Raw genomic sequence first — 27,961 nt, 5'->3', positions numbered from 1 at the left:
GGGAAAGGGAGAGAGGCAAACCATGAGACACTCTTGAATGCTGACAAAAAGTGAGAACTAATGGATGTAGGGGGGAGGGGGGATGGGCATGGAGGAGGGCCCTTGTGGGGATGAGCACTGGGTGTTGTGTGGAAACTAATTTGACAATAAACTATTTGTAAAAAAGAAAAGAAAGGAATAGCTGGTGTTGAATGAAGTAGAAGTGCTTGAGCTATCCTGGCAGATAGTAGAAAGAAGTTGCTAAGGAAAGTGGGCAAGCAGGAATAGCTATTTTATGTGAAGCCACAAAATATACCAGCTGATTTTGTCTATGGGAGGGCTCAGAAGATACGCCATTAATAAGGCTATCAGGAAAGCACTGGTGAGAATACCATCAGCATAATAGTGGCAGCTTTTCTCTGCAGGTCAGGGCTGATTGTAGGAGAGGTGGTTACAGAGTGGGGCTTATTAATATTCATGAGGATGAAGAGCTTCAATGTGATAGTGGCCACAATAATTATAATGACCTTTGAGGCCTGAGGGTATAGCCAAGGGACTAGAGTTGCACAGAACTGTAGAGATGGTAATAGGGCATGATGTCTGTAGCAGAAAAAGAGGTAGCAACACCATGGCAGGTACATACTATGATGATTCCCATAGTTCTTTTCTGAAAGGGACCTCTGGCAGTTTACTTGGGTGATTGTATACTGGGGAAGGGAAAATGCCCAGACATTTTGAAGACTATTAGACACAGTCTGAGTTGACATTGATACCTGGAGACCCAGAGCATCAGCATAGTTCTAATAGAGTGGGGACCTATAGGGAGACCAGGTAATAAATTAAGGCCTTGCTAAAGTCTGGTTCAGAGTGGGCCTGCTGGGTTTGTGAACACACCCAGTGGTTATTTCATCTGTTTCTGATTGCATTGATAGATGTTAGAGTAACCCTCACACTCGGTTCTTAGTCTGTAGGGTAAAAGATAGAGTGAGTGAGGAATGCCAAGTAGAAACCTCCAAAACTGTTCCTTCACCTTCCTTCCTTTCCCAGCCAAGATAGTAAGTCAGAAACAATATCACATCCCTAGAGAATGACTGAAGACTATTACTGGTTTAAAGAAGAAGTAGCCTTCATCGTAGCTACTGTGCCAGATATGGTCTAATTGCTAGGGCAGATGGATAAGTCTTCAGACATATGATATATGGCCATTATCTGCCAAAACAATTCTTTTTTTTTTTTTTTCAATGCCAGTCAGGAAAGAGGATCAGGAACAGTCTGTATTCATGTAGGATGGTCAAAAGTATCTATTCATTTACACTTTGACTTTAGGTCTATGTCAGCTTTCCTACCCACTGTCATAATATAGTCTGATGAGATCTGGACTGCCTGGGTATCCCACAGAACCATCACACTGATTCATTTCATTGATGGCATGCTGATGTGCTCCAGGTGGTAGAAGATAAACCCTACCAAGATTAAGGAACCTGCCATTTCAGTGAAGGTTTAAGGAATCTAATGGTCTGGAATATGTTGGGATAGCTCTCCAAAGTAAAAAATTGCCTCATCTTTTATCCCCTACCATAAAAATGGAAGCACAGTGCCAGAAGTCCTCTTTGGGTTCTGGAAGCAATATATTCTACACCTAAGATCATTGCTTTGGCTCATATACCAGGTAACATGGAAGGCTGCCAGCTCTGAGTGAGACCTGGAGGAAAAAAGGGCTCTGCTGATAGGATCTGGAGAACCATATGGTGTTGGAAGTGTTGGTGATAGGAAAAGATGCTGAGTGGAGCTTTTGTTAAGCTCCAGTGGGGGAATCACAATGCAGGCCCTTAGAATTCTGACTGTTGCTGCCTCTGAATGTTCAACTTGTCAACAGTAGAGACCAATGCTGAGTCCTCCATAGAGCACTATTCTTTGAGGAAACCAACTAGCTACTTGGTGGCACGTCAACTACATTGGGCCTTGGCCAGTGGTTCATCCTCACAGGGATAGGTGACTTATTTAGGGTATGAGTTTGCCTTTTCTACCTATAGTTCCTCAGCCACCATCACTATTTAGGGGCTTATCGAATTCCTAATCTATAAGCAGAGATTCTCACACAGCTTAGCATCCAGACATGGAACCCACTTCACAGTCGGGTACGTGTGTGAAGTGGGTCCATGGTCATGAGTCCACTGGTCATATACTGCACCATCCAGGGGGAGCTGGCCTTAGAAATGTTGGAACAGTCTTTTAAAGGTACAGCTGAAGTGCCAGATTTGTGAAAACACTCTAAAGCAATGGGGAAAAAAAAAACAACTTCTGGTGCTACATCCCCAGTGAGAAGAATACATGGGTCTGGGAACCAGGAGATGCAAGCAGATGATAAGCAAGATGCTTGTCAATTATTTACAATGACCCAATGGAGGATTTTGTATTTTCTATACCTGCAGCTCTGAGCTTTGCAAAGTTGGAAGTCCTCATCCCCAAAGAAGGTGTACTGTTGCCAGGTGACACAGCAAGGATCCCACTGACCTAAAATCTTTGGCTGTCATGAGGGCAATTTCAGATTCTTTGTATCTAGGGACCAGCCTGAGAGAAGAGGAGTCACCAATATTGGCAAAGGTAGTTGACCCTGATCAGCAGGAAAAAGTAAGGCTGCTTTTATACAGTAGGAACAGGGAGGGAATATGTGTGGAATCTATGTGATGCAGTTGGGCATCTCCCAGTATTCCTTTGACCCTTGAATGGACACAGGCAGCAACTCCAGCCTGAGAAGGGTGTGATTACCAACAGCACGATTACCAGACCCTTCAAAAATGAAGCCTCAGATCATACTACCAGTAAGCCACCAAGACCAAGCAAGGTGACAGATGACAATGAGGAGAATTTAGAATGGAGAATCCAGAGTATGGGTATCAGTTGCAGGTCTGAGATCCACAGCAATGATCAGGGCTGTAGTTCATTCCACTAACCTGGCCCTTCCTCAAGAAGAAAGGCCCCTGGGAATGAAGGAAGAACTGCCTCACAATTGTTTGTAGAGAGGGAGATGTGTGTAACCATGAGAATGTGCCTCTCTTGTCTCTGACTGTGAGGAGCATAATTGACTGATGCCCCCAGCTGCTGTATTGTAACACTACCGCATTTGCTCTGAGGCTATGTTTCCTGTGGTCTGTTTCTAGCCAGTGAGATGCACAGCAGGGATATTGCAACAGGCCCTTTCCTGTGAGACAGAGGACACCTCTGACTGATGACTTTGGCCTAAGGATTCTATATTGGCTCTGTAGAAACTTTCTAAAAGCATCATGGCAGTCTAAGGCTCTCCCTATCCTACTTCTTTCTGCTTCTCCTTCCTATGAGTCAGACGTGTGTCACTCTCTGACAGATCTTATCCTTCTCTAGCTCCCTCCCCGTTTTCTTCCACAGGCACTCCCGTCAATTTCTTTATCGTCTTTATCTATCTTTGGAAACACCACTTTTCCCTGTTTTTCTGCCCATATCATGAACTGTTCCTTCTCATATTTCTTATTATATTGGAGTTCCCTAGGACTTAGGCCTCACCCTATCAGGGGTTGGCAAACTACTTCTATATTGGGCCAGATATTAAATATTTTTTGTTTGGGAACCATGTAGTCTCTGTTACAACTACTCAAGAAGCCGACAGTATAGTAGTTCCACATTATCTGTGGTTTCAGTTACTCACAGTTTAGAAGCAGATACTCCTCCTGCTATAATGTCAAAAGGTCACTGGTAGCTTAACAGTGCTTCGAATGCCTATATCATTTATCTCATTTCATCTTACCATGTAAGTTTATCATCTCACATCATCACAAGAAGGGTGAATACATTATATATATTTTGAGAGAAACCACATTCATATAACTTTTATTTTAGTATATTGTTACAATTGTTCTTTTTAATTATTCATTATTTTTGTTGATCTCTTAGTGTGCCTGAGTTTGGTTTATTTATTTATTTATTTATTTAAATGTTTATTTATTTTTGAGACAGAGAGACAGAGCATGATTGGGGGAGGAGCAGAGAGAGAGGGAGACAGAATCTGAAGCAGGCTCCAGGCTCTGAGCTAGCTGTCAGCACAGAGCCCGATGCGGGGCTCGAACCCACTAACCGTGAGATCATGACCTAAGCCAAAGTTGGACACTTAGCCAACTGAGCCACCCAGGAGCCCCAACGTTTATTTATTTTTGAGAGACAGAGAGAGACAGAGCAGGAGCAGGGCAGGGTCAGAGAGAAAAGGAGACACAGAAACTGAAGCAGACTCCAGGCTCTGAGCTGTTAGCACAGAGCCCGATGCAGGGCTTGAACTCACGAACTGAAATCATGACCTGAGTCAAAGTCAGAGGCTTAACCAGCTGAGCCACCCAGGCATCCCTAGTGTACCTAATTTTTAAATTAAACTTTATCATGGGTATGTATATATAGGGAAATATATCTATATCTATAGCTAGCTAGCTATAGATATAGGATTTGGTACTGTCCACAGTTTCAGGCATCAACTGATGGTCTTGGAACATATCCCTTGAGGATAAGGTAGGGTATGGGGATTACTCTACATAAGTGAATGTTGAATTGATCATTGTCAAGATTGTTATATTTATTCAGTGCTTATGATGAGCCTTACATTGCTAAGTAAACAATAATTTGTCAACCTGGTATTTCAGCATAGTTATCTGAACATGACTGGAGCTCAGAGGGAGGGAAAGTTCCCTTTCTGTGTACAGAAGGGCAGAGAATTCTGTTTTGAAATGTCTGTGTATTTCTCTAGGCCCTGTGCCAAATATTTTGAAATTCAGGGATTTTTGAAAGGCTCAAGTCTCAGTCTTAATTCTTTTTTCTTATTAATGTCAGTATTCAGCCTTTGCTAATGACCTGGAAATAGGAAGTATGTAGGGGTAAGGAGGAAAAGAGCTTCAGCTGCTGGGGGGAGTGTGGGGAAGCTTCTTAGTAGGGTGTAAGAAAGAGGTTACTTTATTTGTTGAGATGTGGTAATAAAACTCCCAAAGTGCATTTTGAGAAACAGATGCAAACAAGAATAGAGATGATAATTAAAATTAATTACTGTTGTTGTAGATGTTTTGCATTTCTACAGCAGTTTGTATTTACAAAGAATTTTGTAATCACTTATTAAGTCTCCTTTACCAGACCCTTGTGACATGGGCAACATTACTACAGATATTTGTTTTTTGTCTTCTGGGAAGAAATATGAGCTTCTTTGGCCAAATACTAGGGTTAAGGAATCAAAATCCTTATTGCTGCTCTTTCATTCACTGTGTGATTTTGAGAATCCAAATAATGAGAACTTGAACATCGTCTTACTCTATAATTTTATTATGAAGAAAAACTCATGAAGATGGTTCAGGGGTTTGGTAAATTTAAAAAAGTATGTAATNTACAGAAATGCTGATGCATAGGAGCACATGTACCCCAATGTTCACAGCAGCACTCTCAACAATAGCTAAAACATGGAAAGAGCCTAATTATCCATCAACAGATGAATGGATCAAGAAGATGTGGGTTTTTTTTATTATTTTTTTTATTTTTTTACAAATAGTTTATTGTCAAATTAGTTTCCACATAACACTCAGTGCTCATCCCCACAAGGGTCCTCCTCCATGCCCATACCCCCCTCCCCCACACATCCATCAGTCCTCAGTTTTTGTCAGCATTCAAGAGTCTCTCATGGTTTGCCTCTCTCCCTTTCCCCCACCATTTCCGCCCTTCTTCTCCCCCTTGTTCCTCCGTCAAGTTCCTCCTAATCCTCCTATACGTGCAAACATATGATATTTGTGTTAAGAGAGACAGAGAGAGAGCACGAACAGGGGGAGGCGCAGAGAGAGGGGAGTCCAAGCAGACTCTACTCAGTGTGGAGTCTGACACAGGGGTCAAACTCATGAACTGTGAGATCATGACATGAGCTGAAATCAAGAGTCAGATGCTTAACCAACTGAGCCACTCAGGTGCCCCATTGCCTCCAAGTTTTTAACAAATAAAATTAATAATAGTATTTATATTGTATTTTTATATATCAAGTACTTAGCCTAGTACCTAGCATATTAATAAATGCTTAATAAACATTACCCATTATCAATACTGTAATAAAACCCATGTAATATATGCATTCTTTTTGCTTCCATTTGATTGAATTTATATTACTGTATTTGGATGAAGATGCATGCAGATGTACATTCACTTATTCAGCAATATTTATTGAGTGTTTTATCATGTTGTACTCCTGGAGCTAGGGATATAGCAGTAAACAAAAAGGAGTTCCTACTCTCATGAAGTTTATATTTTGGCAGAAGGGGGAGGACTCACATTATCATGGTGGAGAGGCTTATATTCTAGTAGGAGATACGCCAAGAAAGGGTAGAAGCAGGATTAGGCTATATTTAGAAAATATGTGGAAAACTTTTTTGTGATTTTTATATAAAATAGTATTTTATTATAGCAGTAGGTTAAGAATATATTTATAAGCTACTTATTTTTATAAAAATATTTACATGGATAATTGTATATTTTATTTTAAAAACAAGTATACTGGGGTGCATGGGTGGCTCTGTCAGTTAAGGGTCCAACTCTTGATTTTGGCTCACATTATGATCTCATGGTTGGTGACATCAAGCCCTGCATGGGTCTCTTCACTGCTGATAGCACAGAGCCTGCTTGGGATTCTCTCTCTCTGCCCCTTTTGTATTCTTTGGGTACATACCCAATAATAGAGTTATTGAATCATATGGTAATTCTATTCTTAATTTTTTGAGGAACCTCCATATTGTTTTCGACAGTGTCTATACCAGTTTGCATTCCCACCAACAGCACACTGGGTTCTTTTTCTCTACATCCTCACCAAAACTTGTTTTTTATTTTAGGCATTCTGACAGATGTGAGGTGATATCTCATTGTGGTTTTGATTTGGATTTCACTGATGATGAGTAATGTTGAATTGTTTCATGTGTCTGTTGACCATCTGTATGTCTTTTTTGGAGAAATGTCTGCTCATGTCTTCTGCCCATTTTTTAATTGGGTTATTTGTTTTTTGGGTGTAGAATTGTATGAGTTCTTTATATATTTTGGATACTAACCCCTTCTCTTATTCAGTATGTTGTCTTTTTGTTTTGTTGATTATTTCCTTTGCTGTGCAGAAGCTTTATATTTTGATATAGTTCCAATAGTTTATTTCTGCTTTTATTTCCCTTGCTTTAGGAGACATATCTAGAAAAAAATCTTCAAGCTTTTTTTTTTTTTTTTTTTTCTTACATGAAGCCCACAAGATTCCTGGTTCTTCTTTTAATGGAGAGGTCTCCATGTTCTGCCCTTCTGCTGGAAAACCCTGTAAAGGTAAGAAACAAGAGAACATTACAGGAGAGTACTCCTAGATGATGTCTCTGGTCTTGGATTCCTTCTGTTTTACCAAAGGAAAATTCAAACAGGTTATCCTCTAACACGAAGAGACCCAGGCGTAAGTCCACAGCAGCACATAAGTACACTGAGAAAACTGCACAAAAATAGGCCAGCTCAGGCACTCAGAACTTAAACTTCAGGCTTGGATTAAGCCCCTAGACACATTAGGGAGACAACCAACAATTTTTCTATTTTACATGGAAGTGCTAATTTCACTTGCAAAAGAGAAGTACTAAAATAGTATTATGATTATAATAGTAGAAATGTAGGAGTATCAAATTTGTAATGTTATAGACAAATTAAGCATGAAATGCAAATACCACATTAGAGTGGGCTGGGTATCCAGATTTCTGCTGAAATTCTCTGAAAGGGTTACAATGGCTACCTAGTTCCACTAACTAAAGGGCTCTAGAGTGTCAGGAGAAGGAAGAAGTAAAAAAGATGATATAGAGAGAAGGTAAGGCAGCCTTAATGTTTGTGACATCTCCTCAGCTCTTCTCAGGAGGCTGTTCATAGATTTGAATATTTAGAGTAGTCTATTCTCTTACTGGAGTATGGGTACATGAGAGTTAATTTAATAACTGTTACTTACCTCACAAGACTGCCACTTATGATGACTGTGAGTGGTAGCTTGGTAGTCTTAGTATGCTTGGGCTTCTATACCAAAATACAATAGACTGGCTGGCTTATAAACGACAGAAATTTATTTCTCACAGTTCTGGGGGTTGGAAAGTCCAAGATTAAAGTGCCAGTAGATTCGCTGTCTTGTGAGGGCCTGTTTCCTGGCTGTCTTTTTGGTGTAACTTCAGATGACAGAGAGGGGAAGCAAGTTCTTTCATGACTCTTATGTGGGAACTAATCCCCTTTATGATGCCTCCACGCTCATTACCTTATCTAATACTAATTATCTTCCAAAGGCCTCATTTCCTAGTACCAGTATGTTGGGGTTAGATTTCAATATATGAATTTGGAGGTGGGGGACCAAAACATTAAGTCCCTAACAAAAATATCTGATAACCTGCAAATCTGATTGCTTCAATCTTCTGTTCAAAACCCTCCAATTGATCCTAGTGCCAATAGCACAAAATCACTCATTATTTGTTAGTTTGCTCATATTATTTCTTCATTCTTTCCACAAATATGTATTGAGTAACAGGCACTAGAGATACAGCAATTAAAACAGACAAAGGAGATCCATCCCTCTTGGAGCTTGTATCTTGTGGTGGAGACAAATGATTTTTTTTTGACAAACCATAAGAGTGTTTTATTTTTATTTATTTTACCGATAGTTTATTGTCAAGTTGGTTTCCATATAATACCCGGTGCTCATCCCCAGAAGTGCCCTCCTCCATGCCCATCTCCCCCTTCCCCCCCCCANGCCGTGCAGAAGCTTTTGATCTTGATGAGGTCCCAATAGTTTATTTTTGCTCTTGATTCCCTTGTTTTTGGGGATGTGTCAAGTAAGAAGTTGCTGCGGTGGAGGTCAAGGAGGTTGTTTCCTGCTTTCTCCTCTAGGTGTTGATAGTTTCCTAAGACAAATAATTTAATTGCAGATGATATTTTGACAATAAACTAATGTAGCTTTTTTTCATGGACATCCTAATCCCAATCATGTTTCTCAAATCCACTTATATTCCCCTGCAGCCATTCCACCAATATGGTCCCTACCTAAAGAGGGGACATACTATAAAGGGGAGATTCTCTTCAGAAAATAAGATGAAATAAAAAGCAGGCAGCGTTTATTGAGTATAGGGGTATGGAGGTGGGAAGACACAGTAGAAATATTCACAATTGGAGAAGGGTGACCTGAGATCCTTTGAGCTTGGTGTCAGGTACAAGCCTAGGAGAAGCTCTGTGTTTGACCTAAGATGGAAAAGGGAGAGTGGGCAGTAGTGGAGCATCTGTGAAAGCAAGTGTCTAGATAGACCTTCCCAAACAATGCTGCTGGTTCCCAGTAGTCTGTATCTAGAATGTAAGAGATTCAAAAGTTCCTGTGTTGCCCCAGCATATTGTGAACACAGCAAGACCCACAGCAAGACTCCTGGGCCACTGAGATAATGGCAGTAATGGAAGTTGATGCTCTCAGAGTTCTGGTGGTAGTGTTCATCCCAAATGGATTCCAGAAGGATAGAACTGTTGAGATGGATTAGAAATAAACAGAATGAAACAGGTCAACTGAAGGGCAGCAGAAAAAGCTTGGAGACCAGCTGTACCTCCATGTTACCAAAGAAGAGTAGTAAACCTTCCCTTATGCCAGGACATTGTGGTTGAAAAGGAGGAAGGGGAAGGGAAGAACACTCCTATGAGGGCTAACTTTGAATTGACTTAACACTTGCCTGAAAGAGACTGTCACACATGAAAGGATCAAGGAACAAAGTAGAGAATGAAAAGAAGGCTGATTTGCAATGATGTGGATGGAGCTAGAGTGTATTATGCTTAGTGAAATAAGCCAGGCAGAGAAAGACAAATACCATATGATCTCACTCATATGTGGAATTTAAGAAACAAAACAGATGAACATATGGGAAGGGGGAAGAAAGAGAGAAAGAAAAACAAACCTTAAGAGACTCTTTAAGATAGAGAACAACTGAGGGTTGATGGAGGGCGGTGGGGCAGTGATGGGCTAGATGGGTGATGGGTATCAAAGAGGGCACTGGGTATATTGGGCACTGGATGATGTATGTAAGTGATGAATCACTAAGTTCTACTCCTGAAACCAATATTACAGTATATGTTAATTAACTAGAATTTAATAAAAATTTGAAAAAGAAAAGAAGGCTGAATTGATAGGAAAGGTTTAGCTCATGAGAGTCTTTTGCCACAAAGAAGAAGCATAATATTTGCTGATTAAAGTTTTAAAACACAAGTTTCAGGATGTTACACCTCTGCTTAAAATCCTTCAATAGTTTTCCATTGCATTTAGGATGAATACTAAATCCTTAAGAGAGCCTAGAAGCCTCCATGATATTATGGCCCTGCCTATGTCTCCAAAACCTTGTAGCACCATTTTAGTTTAAACAGTTATTATATTATAAACTAATATTTATTGAACAATTAATTACTGTTCTTACAAACAACTTACGAGGTAGATGTATAAAAGGAAACCAAGATCCAGAGAGGTTATGTAAATTATGCAAGGTCGCACAGCAAGTGGGGGGTGTTAGCTGGGATTCATATCCAGGCCATTTGTCTTTGACCTGGGCTCTTCACTATCACTCTGTGCTGCTTGTTTCACTTCCTCATGTGCAAGTTTTTTCTACTTCTACACCTTTGTATACATTATCCTCTCTGTGTAGAATGCTCTTCTTCAAATTAATTCACTCTTTTGGTCTCAATCTAGATGTCACCCTCTGCAAAGCTTTCTCTGACAGCACAGCCCCAAGATTAGCTATGTTTCAGTGCTATCCACAGTCAAAACACCCTACTTTTTCCCAAGTAGCACTTTTTTTGTGTGTGATTTTATATTTATTTGTATTATACTATAGTGCTGGTGTGAGGTTGGATCAAAATTTTAATTATTTTTAAAGTTTATTTATCTTGAGAGAGAGAGAGAGAGAGAGCACACAAGCAGGGAGGAGCAGAGAGAGAGAGGGAGATAGAGAATCCCAAGCTGGGCATGGAGCCTCATGTGGAGCTCAATTTCATGAATGTGAGATCATGACCTGAGCTGAAAACAAGAGTCGGATTCTTAACTGACCAAGCCACCCAGGCACCCCTAAGTTGGATCAAAAATTTAAAACTCAAACACATACACCTGTAAGGCCACAAGTCTAAACATCTAAACCAAACTGACTCCATGACAGGCTTTAAGCTTCCCCTCTGAACTAGAAGGCCTGAGTTTCAGCTTTCCCGAAACTATCAGGCAGTTACATGTTGCCCAAGGCAGGAGAAACCACCCTTGCAACACCCAATCAGGAAAGTCCAGAGACCACCCTCCACATTACTGAGGGAGAGGCCTGGAGATAGAAACTATAGAAAGGACCCTGTTACCTAACGTTAAAGTTAACCTGCTAGTCGCCAAACAAGACCCTAGGCTCGCTCTGTGATTGGTTGAATTTAAAGGTACTCTAAATGTTGTAATTGGATCCCGCCAAAAGTAACAAATACTCAAGACAATGTGTATGGTCAAACCTGCTGTCAATGATGTTGAATTGTTATGGTTGGATCACTGTTCCCATGTCACAACTTCTGTAACTCCCCCGTCTCAAACCCCATAAAAACACTACTCTGCCCTTGTTCGAGGCTCTCAGCACAGATCCATACGCTGGTGAAGTCTGGGAGTCCGAGCTTCAGCCCATAATAAAGCCCTTTGCTTTTGCATACGTGATTCGGACTCCGTGGTGGTCTTGGGATTTTGGGGAGATCGCGATCTGGGCATAACACACTATTGAAAAATAGCTTTAAAGAAACAAACTAATCTTCCTTTCTAGCTCCTTATTTGTATTTCTGACTTGTTTTGAACAGTATTATGAAAGTTCTTATTCATATTGCTAAGTGGTTGTAAATGGTAATCTACTGTCTTGCAACCTCAGGATTTTCTTAAAGCAGAGACATTAAAAGAGAAGCTTTGTTCCAATTTTTTTTTTTTATAAAACTTCATAGTTTGGTAGTTTTCAGTGTGTTAAAAAAATTAGTAGAGGGGCTGTTAGAAAGTGTATTGTATATTCATTTGGAAAAAATTTCTGAGTATGGTTGACACAGAGTGTTACATTAGTTTCAGGTGTACAAAATAGTGACTAGACAAATTTTATGTTGTACCACGCTTTATGCTATGTTTACAAGTATAGCTATCATATGTGACCATACAATAATATCATACTATGCCTTTTATTCCTGTTGTTTACTCATTCCATAACTGGAAGCCTGTATCTTCCACTCTCTTCATATTTTGCCAATCCCCCTAACCCCTATGCCTTGGCAACCATCAGTTGGTTCTTTGTATAGGTCTTTATAGGTCTGGTTCTGGTTTCTGTTTGTTCATTAAATTTTTTCTTCTTTCTTTCTTTCTTTGTTTATAGAGCCTATGTTTCCATCTTATTATGATTTAAAAATTTGGGGGCGCTTAGGTGGCTCAGTCAGTTGAGTGTCCAACTTTAGCTCAGGTCATGACCTCAAGGTCTGTGAGTTTGAGCCCCATGTCTGGCTCTGTGCTGACAGCTCAGAGCCTGGAGCCTGCTTCAGATTCTGTGTCTTGTCTCTCTGTCCCTATTCTGCTCATACTGTCTTTCTCAAAATAAATAAACTTTAAAAAATTTAAAAGATTTCTTGTTTATTATTTTAAAGTTTTTATTTAAAATTTATTTTTATTTTATTTTAATTCCAGTATAGTTAACATACACTGTTATGTTAGTTTCAGGTGTAAAATACAATTTCATACATCACCCAGTATTCATCAAACAAGTGCACTCCTTAATCCCCATCACCTACTTTACCCATCTCCCCATTCATCTCCTTTCTATTAACCATAAGTTTATTCTCTATAGTTAATCATCTCTTTCTGTTTCTCTCTTCTTTTTTTCCCCTTTGCTCATTTGTTTTGTTTCGTAAATTTCCATATATGAGTGAAATCATATGGTATGTCTTTCTCTGACTTATTTCACTTAACATTATACTTTCTAGCTTCATCCCTGCAACTAGTAAGATTTCATTCTTTTTTATGGCTGAATAATATAGTGTGTGTGTGTGTGTGCGCGCGCGCGTGTGTGTGTGTGCGTGTGTGTATCACATCTTTTTTTTTAATTTTTTTTTATTTTATTTCTTTCTAGGAGAGAGAGAGAGAGACAGCGTGAGCAGGGGAGGGTCAGAGAGAGAGGGAGTCACAGACTGAAACAGGCTCCAGGCTCTGAGCTGGCAGTCAGCACAGAGCCCGACGCGGGGCCCGAACCCACGAACCGCGAGATCATGACCTAAGCGAAAGTCGGACGCTTAACCGACTAAGCCACCCAGGCGCCCCAATATCACATCTTCTTTATTCACCTGTTGATGGACACTTGGGCTGCTTCCATAATTTGGCTATTGTGGAAAATGCTGCTATAGACACAGGAGTGCCAATATCCTTTGGGTTAGTGTTTTTATATTTTTTGGGTAAATACCAAGTAGTGTGATAATTTTTAATTTTTTGAGGAACTTCCATATGTCTTCCATAGTAGATGCACCAGTTTGTATTCCCACCAACAGTGAAAGAGTATTCCTTTGTCTACATCCTCACCAACATTCTTGTGTTTTGATTTTAGTCATTATGACAGGTGTGAGGTGATATCTCATTGTAGTTTTGATTTGTATTTCCCCAATGATGAGTGATTTTGAGCATCTTTTCATGTGTCTTTTGGCCAGCTGGATGTCTTTGGAGAAATGTCTATTCATGTCTTCTGCCCATTTTTCAATTGGATTATTTGTTTTTTTGGGTGTTGTTGTATCAGTTCTTTATATATTTTGGATACTAGCTCTTTATTAGATATGTCATTTGCAAATATCTTCTCCTATTCAGTAGGTTGCCTTTTAATTTTGTTGATTGTTTCCTTGGCTCTGCAAAAGCTTTTTATTTTGATATAGTCCCAATAGTTTAGTTTTGCTCTTATTTCCTTTGGTTTAAAAGACATATCTAGAAAAATATTGCTATGGCTGATGTCAGAGACATTACTGCCTGTATTCTTTTCTAGGACTTTTATAGTTTTAAGTCTCATATTTAGGTCTTTAATCTATTTTGAGTTTATTTTTGTGTATGGTGTAATAAAGTGGTCCAGTTTCATTCTTTTGCATATAGCTGGCCAGTTTTCTCAGCACAATTTGCTGAAGAAACTATCTTTTTCCCATTGGGTATTCTTTTCTGCTTTGTCAAAGATTAATTGACCATATAATTATGGGTTTGTTTCTGAGTTTTCTATTCTGTTGCATTGATCTATGTGTCTATTTTTGTGCCAGTACTATACTGTTTTGATTACTATAGCTTTGTAATATAACTTGAAATCTGAAATTGTGATGCCTCCACCTTTGCTTTTCTTTTTTCAAATTGCCTAGGCTATTCAGGGTCTTTTGTGATTTCATATAAATTTTAGGATTTATTCTAGTTCTGTGAAAAATGCTATTGATTTTGATACTGATTGCATTAAATCTGTAGACTGCCTTGGGTGGTATAGACATTTTAACAATATTTGCTCTTCCAGTCTGTAAGTGTGGAATGTCTTTCCATCTTTTTGTGTGGTCTTCAATTTCTTTCATCAGTGTTTTATAGTTTTCAGAGTATAGATCTTGCACTTCTTTGGTTAGGTTTATTGCTAGGTATCTTATTTTTGGTGCAGTTGTAAATGGAGTTATTGTCTTAATTTCTCATTCTGCTGCTTCATTATTTAGTGTACAAAAATGCAACAGATTTCTGCACATTATTTTGTGTCCTTCAACTTTCCTAAATTCACTTATTAGTTCTAGTAGTTTTTTTGGTGGAGTCTTTAGGGTTTTCTTTCTTTTTTTTTTTTTTTTAACATTTATTTATTTTTGAGACAGAGAGAGAAACAGCACGAACTGGGAGGGGCAGAGAGAGAGACACACACACACACACACAGAATCTGAAACAGGCTCCAGACTCTGAGCTGTCACACAGATCCTGATGCTGGGCTCGAGCCCACAGACCACGAGATCATGACCTGAGCTGAAGTCGGATGCTTAACTGACTGAGCCCCCCAGGCGCCCCTTAAATCATTTTAATTTTCTGTGGAATTTAACATTGAAGATTGGTTACTCCTCAAATTGGAAGTAGTTCCCTTAGTGTGGATTTTTAAATTGTAGTCCGTTGAAGAATTGGCTAAACAAATTACTGCCTTTATTACATGTGTAACGTTTCTGTCCAGTATGAATTCTTTGGTACTTCCTAAGGTAAAGATCTTGACACATTTGTATGGTTTCCATGTTATGTGAATTCTTTCAAGACCACAAAGCACAAAGTAGTATATTTTGTTTTTTTTATCACTGGAAGTCTATACCTCTTCACTCCATGCACCTATTTTATCCCCTCTCCAATTTGTACATTTTTGATAACCCAGATCACACTCATTTCATTTATAAGTTTTCTCTCTAGTAGAACTTATATTCCACAAGGTAAAATAAGCTTTGGATAAGCCTTCCCATACATTCTTTGTGTGTGCTTTCTTTTAGAGATTTGTATTCTGATATCAGGTGAGGCGTGAACTCTTAAGAGTCTCTTATGGTTTGCCTCCGTTTCTGTTTGAAACCTTTTTCCCCCTTCCCTTCCTCCATGGTCTTCTGTTAAGTTTCTCAAATTCCATCTATATTCATTAAAAAATGAATGAATGAATGAATAAATAAATAAATAATAAAATTGGCACTTTACCTGTGTAATCTTCCTCTCCAAACCCCATAATCCCAATCTAATCATGAGAACAACAATAGACAAATTCTAGTAGAGAGACATTTTACAATATGTCTGACCAGTACTCCTCAAAACTGTCAAGGACATCAAAAACAAGGGAAGTCTGTGGAACTGTCACAGCCAAGAGAAGCCTAAGGAGACATAACAGCTAAATGAAATGTACTATCCTGGATGGGATCCAGAAACAGGAAAGGAGCATTATTTTAAAATTGTGGAAATTTGAGGGGTGCCTGGGTGGCTCAGTTAGTTAAGTGTCTGACTCTTGATTTTGGCTCAGGTTATGATCTCAGAAGCCCTGTGCTCTCCTTCTGCCCCTTTCCCCTGCTTGCTCTCTCTCTCTCTCTCTCTCAAAATAAATAAACTTTTTAAAATATAGGAATTTCATTAGAATGTAGACTTTAATTAATAATAATGTATTAATATTGTTCATTAATTGTAACAAGTATGCCATACTAATATAATAATTAGTAACAAGGGAAAAATGTGTGAGAGGACTGAAGAAGGGAAAGGGCTTTTAGCACTGTCACTTCATTTTTTCTATACATTTTGAAACTTCCAAAATATAGTTAAGAAAAATAGTTAAATTACACTTTAAAAATGAAATTAAAATCAATACTTGTAAAATGTTTGAAAGTCCTGGAACACTTGCTGGAACCCAGGATTTTGCAGAGCACAATATGAAAACTACTAGTCTAATCAATATAAATGATTCTTAAGGTAATTCATTTTCCAGCACAGGCAGTTCTTACTTTCCACAATAGCCTAGGATCATAAAAAGGACTGTGCAAGCTGAAACCAGGTAAAGTGATCTTAAATAATCAATGGGGAAATTTACAATTGTTTAGTGACCTTTCAAACTGTTTTGTCAAAACATTAAAGACTCTCTTATTGCCAATGATAATGAATAGGAAAATGAAAAAAGTAGTAGAACTACTGTTTAGTACACTGTAATTAGAAATACTGAGACTTCAGGTGTTTTATTTAAAAAAATTTTTTTAAATAAAGTTTATCGTCAAGTTGGTTTCCAACAACACCCAGTGCTCATCCCAACAAGCGCCCTCCTCCATGCCATCAACCCCCCCACACACACCCATCAAAATTTACCAAGATACTACTGCTAAGGATTTTCCCTTCCTCTGTCTCTAAACTCTGAAGTGATATATTAAGGCTTACAGAGGGGCGCCTGGGTGGCTCAGTTGGTTAAGTGTCCAACTTCGGCTCAGGTCATGATCTCACGGTTCATGCGTTCGAGCCCTGTGTCGGGCTCTGTGCTAACAGCTAGCTCAGAGCCTGGAGCCTGCTTCAGATTCTGTATCTCCCTCTCTCTCTGATCCTCCTCTGCTCACACTGTCTCTCTCTCAGAAATAAATAAAAAAAAACATTTAAAAAAAAAGGCTTACAGATTGGTCTTTGCTACTTATAGAGACATTTTAGAGGATATATTTTATGTATTTTTTTCCAACAATTTTGTAGGTGTGAACACTTCAATAACTTTGTAAACAAAAAATCCATGGTTTTGTTCATCAATACTCCAGTATTCAAAAGCTTGTGAGTTTTTAAATTAAACTATTCAGTGATATTTAAAAATTTTCAAAGATACAGAGTAATTTATATAGGAAAAGTGTTTTTCTTTATACTGTATTATTGTCCATGTACATGGAAAATATGTATTTCTCTTTGAAAATCTATCATTTTAAGAAGGTTGCATAGTATTACAGTGATGATAATGCTTTCAAATACCCTCTGAACTGTCTTGCTAAGAGTTAATAAAACACTTTCTGCCAAAAAATTTTTTTCTCAAGAATGGTTTGAATCATGCTTGCCTTCTTCTTATAATGTAACTTAGGGTGTAGAGTGAGTATCTTTTTTGTCCCTTTGCAAATTATCATACTCCTAAGTCTGGATTAGTTTCCAGCATTTTATCCTTTGCACTTCCAGTGTTATGAAATCTCTCTGACAGTTACTTTAATATGAGGTATTTTGCTGGCATCACTTTTTCTGGGACACAATCATCCTTTCCCCATTTATGTTAAGTCCGTCTTCACTACATTCCTCTTGCTGCATATGTAGGGTCTCTCCACTGGTGGCAGTGTCATCCATGGTCAGCTGTTTCTTCCCTAACTCCATTTACATTTCATTCAGACTTCACCCCTAGCATTATTACTTTTTGTTTCTTTGCTGCACTTTCATCTTTGTTGACTAATTCCTTCTTTCAAGTATCTGTTTTGGTAAAGTGCTATGTGGTTTATCACCTGGAGATAAGGAGGCGGCATGACTGTACTCTCCTTGTTATCTCTGGTAAACCGAGTGATCGTACGGTGATCAATCATTGATAGACTTTTGAAAGAAGTGGTGCATTCGCCACTGACCACAGTGCTCATCTGTGACTTACTTAGTGATTTGTGGACTAAAGGTTAATAGGTGAAGTTTGTACTTCATGCAGTTACTCACAGCTAATAACTGTGGTAACTGAAATCTCAATCATGTTGTTTGGGAACTGGCGTTATTTAATTGAACTGTCGTAACTGAAATTTGTGCTTATTGGAAATATGCCAAGTGAGTTCTGCCTATATCCTACATGTCTACAAAAATTTCCCTTAATCCTTTTACTATCTAAAAATTTGATTAGGTATTATGAAAATACTATGACTTATTGAGAGGATTTATACTTATTTTATAGGGATACTGAAAAATTTAAGAGCTAGAGCTACATGCCACTGTGGCAAACATAGATTAAAGGCCAGAAAACAGAAATCTTCAGATTATAACAACTTGAACTGTGTGTGGACCAAGATATTTCCCTGGATCTACCACACCATCTTCTGGTTCTCAGAGGCTGAGCCTTGCTTAGAAGAGGGACTTAGGCTAATAACATTTTGAAATTCTCTGAAGTCTCTGTAACTCCAAAGTAGAAAAAAACCAAATTTATCATTTCAACAATTAGGTTTAGTATACTTAAAAATTTCCCCCAAATCTATTCTTTTTTTAATTTATTTTTATTAAAAATTTTTTTTTACTGTTTATAGTTTAGAGAGAGAGAGTGCAAGCGGGGAAGAGGCAGAGAGAGAAGGAGAAACAGAATCCGAAGCAGGCTCCAGGCTCCAAGATGTCAGCACAGAGCCCGATGCGGGGCTAGAACCCACACAATGTGAGATCATGACCTGAGCCAAAGTTGGACGCTTAACCGACTGAGCCACCCAGGTGCCCTGCCCCAACTCTATTCTGTGAGTTCCAAATTGGTAGTAACCATTTCCATTTCCTTCTCTCTCAAGCATGAACTCATAGCTAAGATTGTCATTGACATATGCACTCACCTACCCATGTTGCAAGCATTTTCACTTTTCCACACACAAAATTATACAATTAATTGTTCTATGCCAAGAAACTTTAATCACAGGGCAAGATACCTGGCTGCAAAACCAAGTTCAATTATGAATACTCTTTCTTAGGGCATATCTTAGGTTAAAAGGTTTTTGCCACCCGTGTAGCAAGGTTATCCGCAGAGGCTGCTCTTGTGCCAACTTAAGCACAGAACAAACAGTTGTCAAATCCATTAATTGCTAGTTTCTTGGAGACAGTGTTTAAAAGCTATCTCAAAGGATGGTATGCTCAAAGCACAGACTAACCAATTTAGTGAGTGGATGAAGATTGACTAATCTCAAAAAAAGAGATAGAGCAGAGGAGGGGCAGAGAGAGAGAGAGAGAATCCCAAGCAGACTCTGCATGGTCAGCACAGAGCCCAGCGTGGAGCTTGAAGTCACAAATGAGATCATGACTTGAGCCGAACCAAGAGTTGGATGTTTAATTGACTGAGCCACACAGGCGCCCCTCAAAGAAAAGTTTTAATGTGCCTGAAGATAGCAAGTAGATAAGAATGAACAAAGCAATAATATACAATTAAGAAGCTAACTTGAGCTCAGATTTTATTTCAGACTCTATTTATTTTATTTGATATTTTTAATAAGGAAACCTAGTTGGTCATTAACTCCCAATGCAGGACTCCCATTTTCTGGAGTCTTAAACAACTGTAGGGATCTGATAAATATTAAGAACCCAAAAAGTGATATAGAGAAGGGATGCCAGAGTCCAGTAAACTATTAGGCTCTCATAAAATGCTTATAGATAAAACAGCAATGGGCTTGCATGATATCATGCTTATAATTGAACTGGTAGTCCTGGGTGGAGCATTTGCCAGTGCTAGAGGTTAGGTTCCAGGGCCTGAGGCTACTGAAGGCAGCAAGGAGCAAGGATGATTAAAGGGAGAGTTTTAAAGAGTTTGTAAGTAAAGCTGAGAGTCAAGCTGAGAAGCCAAAAGCAGTTGAGCAATCTGGAGGTAGGATCAAGGCTGAGGATGAGAGAAAAATGAGAAAAATTCACATACTGGTTTTTGTGTGAACAGAGGCTTTCATTTCAATTTAGTAATAAGTAGAACTGAGATTACTTGAGTGGTATGGTAAATATCTTAAATTTGTAAGAAACTGGAAAAATGTTTTACAAAGTGGCTGTACCATTTTGAATCTCTACCAGCAGTGTATTATCAGTTTTTGTTTCAGTTTGTTTTTTTTAGGCATTCTAATAGGTTTATGTTAGTATTTCATTGTGGTTTTAATTTGCATTTACTTAATGAGTAATAATATTGAGCATCTTTTTCTGTGCTTATTTGTCATCTGTATGTCTTCTTTGGTGATGTATCCATACAAGTCTTTTGCCCATTAAAAATTTGTTTTTAATTACAGATTTTTCAGAGTACTAAATTTGGTGTCAAGAGTTCCCATTGATTTTATTTCACTTTGAAAAAATTTAAAGACTGTATTTTTTAAGCTTATTTATTTATTTTGATGGAGAGAGAGAGTTTATATGAGCAGGGGAGGGGCAGAGAGAGAATCCCAATTAAGTGCACACTGTTAGCACAGAGCCTGATGCAGGGCTTGAACTCATAAAACATGAGATCATGACCTGAGCTGAAATCAAGAGCTGGACGTTTAACTGACTGAGCCACCCAGGTCCCCCTGGCTCATTTTTTAGTTGGGCCATTTATTTTAGTACTGTTGAGTTTCAAGAGTTCTTTATATATTCTGGATACAAGTCCTTCATCATATATCTGATTTGCAAATATTTTCTCCCAGTCTGTGGCTTGTCTTTTCATTCTCTTAACAATATCTTTCAAAAAAGCAGAAGTTTAGAATTTTGATGAAGTCCAATTTATCAATGTGTCTGTCCTTTTATGGTTATTGCTTGGATAGTGTATCTAAAAACTCTTTGCCCAGCTCAAAGTCACAAAGGTCTTTTATGTTTTCTTCTAAGAGTTTTATGGTTTTATATTTTGCTTTTAGGTCTCTGTTCAAGTTTGAGTTAATTTGGAATGTGTGAAGTATAGGCCAAATTCAGTTAGGCTTTTTTTTGTGTGTATGTGGTGGTGGGGTGCAAATGGATGCCCAGTTTTTCTGGCATCATTTGTTGAAAGGCTGTCATTTTTTTTCTATTCTTTTGGCTTTTCACTTTGGTCAAAAATCACTTGGCTATTTATGTGTTGGGTTTATTTCTGGACTTTCTATTTCAGGAATAGACTTTTTTCCTTAAAGGGCCAAATAGTAAATATTTAAGGCTACTAGATAGTAAATAATTTAGGCTATATGGTCTTTGTAGCAACTACTCTCTCAGCTATTTTAGCATAAAAGCAGCCATATATGTACAATATGTAAGATGAGCATGCATGTATTCCATAAAACTTTATTTTCAAAAATAGAGGGTCAGATTTGGACCACAAGCTGCAGTTTATTAATTGCTCTATTCTATTCCACTGATTTTTGTGTCTTTCTTTTATCTGATACTACACTGTATTGGTTACTGTAGCTTTATATAGTAAGTCTTGAAATCAGGTAACATGAGTCCTCCATTTTATTCTTCTTTTCCTTAGTTGTTTTGGGTATTCTACTTTCTTTGCCTTTCCATATAAATTTACAAAAAAGTTCTGCAGGGAATTAATAGATCAACTTGGGCAAAATTGAAATGTTTACACTATTAATTTTCCAATCTTTGAACTTAATATACCTCTTTGTTTATCTATGTCTTCTCTTATTTCTTTCATCAGCATTTTGTCCAAATATTTGAGGATTTTCCAGATATCTTTCCAGTCATTAAACTATCACTTCTAGTTTAATTCTGCTATGGTGAAATAATATACTTTGTACAGTTTCAGATTTTAAAACTTTAAGTTTTGTTTTATGGCCCAGATATGTTCTATCTTGATAAATTATTCCATATGCACTTGAAACGAATGGGCATTTTGCTTTCTGTTGGGTGGTGTTCTATACATGTCAATGTGAGACCTAAAACCATGAAAACACTAGAAGAGAGCATAGGCAGTAACCTCTTTGACATTAGCCATAGCAACTTCTTTCTGAAAATGTCTCGTGAGGCAAGGAAAACAAAAGCAAAAACAAACTGTTGGGACTTCATCAAAATAAAAAGCTGCTGCATGGCGAAAGAAACAGTTAACAAAACTAAAAGGTAATCCACAGAATGGAAGAAGATATTTGCAACTAACATAGCTGACAAAGGGTTTGTATCCAAAATATATAAAAACTTATGAAACTAAATACCCCAAAAGAGAATAATCCAATTAAAAATGGACAGAAGATATGAAGAACATTTTTACAAGGAAGACATACAGATGGCCAACAGACACATGAAAAGATGCTCAACATCATTCATCATCAGGGAAATACAAATCAAAACCATGATGAAATATCACCTCACACCTGTCAGAATGGCTAAAATCAACAACATAAGAAACAACAAGTGTTGGTGAGGATGTGGAGAAAGGAGAACCCTCTTGCATTATTGGTGGAAATACAAACTGGCGCAGCCACTCTGGAAAACAGAGTGGAGGTTCCTCAAAAAGTTAAAAACAGAACTACCCTACAATCCAGCAATTGAATTACCATTTACCCAAAGAATACAAAAATACTAATTCAAAGGTATAATATATCCTGATGTCTATAGCAGCATTATCCACAATAGCTAAATTATGGAAACAGTCCTAGTGTTCATCGACTGATGAATGGATAAAGATGTGGTGTGTTTACACACACATACACACACACAGGAATGTTAGTCATAAAAACAATGAAATCTTGCCAATTTGCAATGACATGGATGGAGCTACAGAGTATTTTCCTAAGCTAAATAAGTCAGAGAAAGACAAATTCCAGTGATTTCACTCATGTGTGGAATTTAAGAAACAAACAAATGTGCAAAGGGGAAAAAAGAGAGAGGCAAACCGAGAAACAGATTCTTACTTATACAGAACAAACTGATGGTTACCAAAGGGCAGGTGGGTAGGGGGAAGGCAAAGGATTAAGGAGTGCACTGGTTGTGATGAGCACTGAGTGTTGTATGGAAGTGTTGAATCACTATATTGTACACCTGAAACTAATATTACACTGTATTTTAACTAAATGGAATTAGGGGTGGGGGGGAGGGAAAGGTGGGTAATGGCATGGAGGAAGGCACTTGTGGGGATGAGCACTGGGTGTTATATGGAAACCAACTTGACAATAAACTATTTTTTTAAAAAAGTCACAAGGCCAGGAGGTAGCAGAGCTGTTCGAAACACACACACACACACACACACACACACACACACACACACAAATTAAAAAAATAAATGTCAGTGTGGTCAGATTGCTTGATAGCATTGTTTACGTCTTCTGTATCCTTGATAACCTTCTGTCTACCTGTTACAGAGAGATGAGTGCTGATGTCTCCAGCTATACATATGCATTTATCTCTCTTTTCGTCATATCAGTTTTTGCCTCATGTATTCTCGAGCTCTGTTCNGGGCTCGAACCCAGAACCGCGAGATCATGACCCAAGCGAAAGTCGGATGCTTAACCGACTAAGCCACCCAGGCGCCCCAAAATTGTTACATCTTCTTTGGTAATTGACCCATCCATCACTATATAATTTCCCTCTTTACTGCTGTTAATTTTCCTTGTTCTGAGGTCTACTTTTCTGATATTAAGGAACTTGTATTGGCTTTTTTTCTGATTAGTGTTTGCATTGTATATATTTTTCAACTTGTGTGTGTGTGTGTAATTCCATATATGTATAGTTATATTTAAAATAGTTTTCTTGAAAGCACCATATAGTTATATAGCTTGGTCTTTTTAAAATTCAGTTTGAGAATTTCTGTGTTTCAATTTGCATTCATAGACCATTCGCATTTACTATGATAACTGAAATGGTTGGATTTAGGTGTACTACTATATTATTTTTCTGTTTGTCTTCTCTTGATTTTTGCTCCTTTTTTCTTCTTGCCTGGCCTCTTTTAGAATTTTTACATATTAGTATTCTGTTTTAATGTATCTGTGTAATATATTTATTGGCTTTTTTGCTGTATAGATTTGCATTATTTTTTAGTGGTTGTTCCAGTGATGATGATATACGTACCTAGTATGCATAGTCTATTTCGATTTAATATTTTATCACTTCACGTTAAACACAGAAGCCTTACAACCACAAAGGCCCCTTATGCTCTCCTTTTATAAAAGGTGTCTTATGTATTACATATAAATACAATGTTATAATTATTGTTTTCAATATTCATACATATTTTGATAGGAATAGAAAAGTAGTCTATTTAGCCTTATATATGCTCTTTCTGTTGTTCTTATTTAATACATGAAGTTCGAAGTTTCCTTCTGTGATAATGTCCCTTCAGCCTGAATAACATTTTCAGCATTACTTTTAGAGCAGGTCTGCTGGCAACAAATTCTCTGAGTTTTATTTCATATAAGAATGTTTCTAATTCATCCTCATTTGATTGATTGATTGATTGATTGATTGATTTCAGGTTTTACTTAACCTCTAGTTAGTTAACATATATGGTAAAACTGGTTTCAGGTGTAGAAGTTAGTGATTTCATCACTTACATATAACACCCAGTGCCCATCAAAACAAGTGCCCTCCTTAATACCCATCACCCATTTAGCTCATCTCTCATCCACCTTACACCTTCAGCCCTCAATTTGTTCTCTATAGTTAAGGCTCTCTATGGTTTGCTTCCCTCTCTTTTTTTTTCTTCCCCTATGTTCATTTGTGTTGCTTCTTAAATTCCACATATGTGAAATCATATGATATTTGTCTTTCTCTGACTTATTTCATATAGCATAATACACTCTAGCTCAATTTATCTCATTACATATAGCAAATTTCATTCTTTTTTAGGTCTGACTAATACTCCATTGTGTATAAATAGCACCTCTTCTTTATCCATTCATCAATCAGTGGACATGTGGGCTGTTTCCATAGTTTGGCTATTGTTGATAATGCTGGGTGTATGTGCCCTTTCAAATCAGTACTGTTGTATTCTTTGGAAAATACCTAGTAGTGCAATTGCTGGGTCATAGGGTGGTTCTATTTTTAGCTTTTTGAGGAACCTCCACTCTGTTTTCCAGAGTGGCTGCATCAGTTTGCATTCCCACCAACAGTGTAAGAGGATTCCTCTTTTTCTGCATCCTGCCCAACATGTTATTACTTGTGTTGTTAATTTTAGCCATTCTGATAGGTGTGAGGTAGTATCTTGTTGTGGTTTTGATTTGTATTTCCCTGATGATGAATGATGTTGAGCATCTTTTCATGTGTCTGTTAACCATCTGGATGTCTTCCTTGGAAAATGTCTGTTCATGCTTCTGCCCATTTCTTTCTTTCTTTCTTTTTTCTNTTTCTCCACATCCCCGCCAGCATCTAGAGTTCTCTGATTTGCTCATTTTAGCCACTCTGACTGGCTTCTGCCCATTTCTTAACTTGATTATTTATTTTTGTGGTGTTGAGTTTGATAAATTCTTTATAGATTTTCGATACTAACCCTTTATCAGATATGTCATTCAACAAGATACTAGCAAATCAAATCCAACAGTATATTAAAAGAAATATTCACCACGATCAAGTGGGATTTAATTCTGGGCTGCAGGGGTGGTTCAGTATTCACAAATCACTCAACATGTTATACCACATTAATAAAAGGATAAGAACCATAAAAATAGATATAAAAAAGCATTTGACAAAATACAGCATCCATTCTTGATAAAAACTCTCAACAAAGTAGGATAGATGGAACATACCTCAGCATCATAAGGCCATAGACAAAAGACCTATAGCTAATATCATCCTCAATGGGGGAAGACAGATTTTCCTCTATGGTCAGAAACAAGACAGGGATGTACATTTTCACTATTGTTATTCAACATAGTACTGGACAAACACAGTCTTTACTTTAAAGGACATTTTAGCTAGATATAACATTATGGATTGATAGTGGTTTTTTTTTTTTTTTTAACACTTTAAAGATGTTGTTACACGGTCTTCTGGCCTATATGGCTTTTGATAAGAAATCCAGTCATTTGAACTGTAACATATTGTTTTTCTCTGGTTATTTTCAAGAGTTCTTTGGTTTTAAGAATCTTGATTATGGTGGGTCTAGGCATGGGTTTCTTTTTGTGTATCCTGTTTGGGCTTCACTGAGCTTTTTGAATGTGTAAATTTATAACTTTCATTAAATTTGGGCAAGTTTCACCCACTTTTTTTTGAGAAGGGGGTGCAAATGAGTGAGGGATAAAGAGAGAGAGAATACTAGAAGGGGCAGAGAGAGAGAGAGAAAGTGGGGCTCACCCAAAGTGGGGCTTTTATACACCCAAAGTAGGGCTCAAGCTCATCTGAAACAGGGGTTGAGCTCCCCAATGTGGGGCTTGAGCTCACGAACTGTGAGATCATGACCTGAGCTGAAGTCAGATGCTTAATGACTGAGCCACCCAGGTGCCCAGCTATTATTTTTCTTTTTTTTTCTGTTTTATTTTTNCCTTTGGGGATGTGTCAAGAAAGAAATTGCTGCGGTTGAGGTCAAGGAGGTTGTTTCTGGTTTTCTCCTCTAAGGTTTTGATGGTTTCCTGTCTCACATTCAGGTCCTTTATCCATTTTGAGTTTATTTTTGTTTATGGTGTGAGAAAATGATCTAGTTTCATTCTTCTGCATGTTGCTGTCTAATTCTCCCAGCACCACCTGTTAAAGAGGCTGTCTTTTTTCCATTGGATACTATTTCCTGCTTTGTCAAAGATTAGCTGGCTGTACACTTTTAGGTCCAAATCTGAGTTCTCTATTCTATTCCATTGGTCTATGAGAACAACCATTATTTTTTCAAATACATTTTCTATGGCAATGATATATATATTATACATGTAGATACAGTAAAACCTTGGTTTGTAAGCATAATTCATTCCAGAAATATGCTTGTAATCCAAAGCACTTGTGTTATCAAAGTGAATTTTCCTATAAGAAATAATGGAAACTCAGATGATTCATTCTACAACCCAAAAATATTCATATAAAAATGATTCAGTACTGTAATATAATACAAAATGATTAAAAAAATAAACCAATTAACCTGCACTTAACCTTTGAAAACCTTCATGGCTGGTGTGTGGAAGACAAGAGAAAAGAGGATTATTGTGTAGGATGACTTTCACTATCACTAACAGAATCTCTGTTCTTTCTTGGCTCAATGGAATCTTTTTCTTTTTGTGCAACTTTAACAAGGAACTTATCCAATGACACTTGTTTTTGCCTCATTTTGAGGATTTTGTGGAAATGTGACATTCCATGTCATTAAACAGATTCATTACTCACACTGTTACAGCCTTATTTGGGTGGTGCTTTTCTACAGAATTTTGCACTGTTTCCCATATTTTACACATCTCTGTAATCTCATTGGAAATGAGGGATTCCTCTGCCTTTTTGTCTTCCTCCTCTGCAGACGAGATGCAGACGTGGACTTCTTATAAAATCTTGCAATTCCAGCCACTCTCATACTTCATTCATACTTCTCAATGATTTCCTTCTTAACTTCCACCAAAATCATCTCCTTCTTACTGCCTTTCTTTTCTTTTCTTTTTTTTTAAAATATTTTTTATTTATTTCTGAGAGAGAGAGACAGCGTGAGCAGGAGAGGGTCAGAGAGAGAGGGAGACACAGAATCTGAAGCAGGCTCTAGGCTCTGAGCTAGCTGTCAGTACAGAGCCCCAAGTGGGGCCCGATCCCGCGAACCATGAGATCATGACCTGAGCTGAAGTCAGACACTTAACTGACTGAGCCATCCAGGCGCCCCTTACTGCCTTTCTTTTCAATCTTTTTCTGCATGGG

General features: G+C 37.9%; 2 protein-coding genes across 4 annotated transcripts in view; one reads left to right on the top strand and one right to left on the bottom strand.

The window, feature by feature from the left end:
* Positions 1 to 27,961, bottom strand: part of PHF24 (PHD finger protein 24) — a 162,838-nt gene that overhangs the window by 55,641 nt on the left and 79,236 nt on the right. The window lies entirely within an intron of this gene.
* Positions 1 to 27,961, top strand: part of SPATA31F3 (SPATA31 subfamily F member 3) — an 80,824-nt gene that overhangs the window by 28,215 nt on the left and 24,648 nt on the right. The window contains exon 2 of the mRNA XM_077761919.1: positions 7,243 to 7,317. Within this exon, the coding sequence (XP_077618045.1) occupies positions 7,270 to 7,317 (48 nt within the window). The 5' untranslated portion in view covers positions 7,243 to 7,269. The remainder of the gene's footprint in view (positions 1 to 7,242; positions 7,318 to 27,961) is intronic.

Source organism: Crocuta crocuta, unplaced genomic scaffold (genome assembly GCF_008692635.1).
Source record: "Crocuta crocuta isolate KB4526 unplaced genomic scaffold, BGI_CrCroc_1.0 scaffold204, whole genome shotgun sequence".
In the NCBI taxonomy this organism is placed as follows: domain Eukaryota; kingdom Metazoa; phylum Chordata; class Mammalia; order Carnivora; family Hyaenidae; genus Crocuta; species Crocuta crocuta.
Note: the sequence above shows the minus strand (reverse complement) of the source record. Positions and strands in the feature narration are given on the sequence as shown.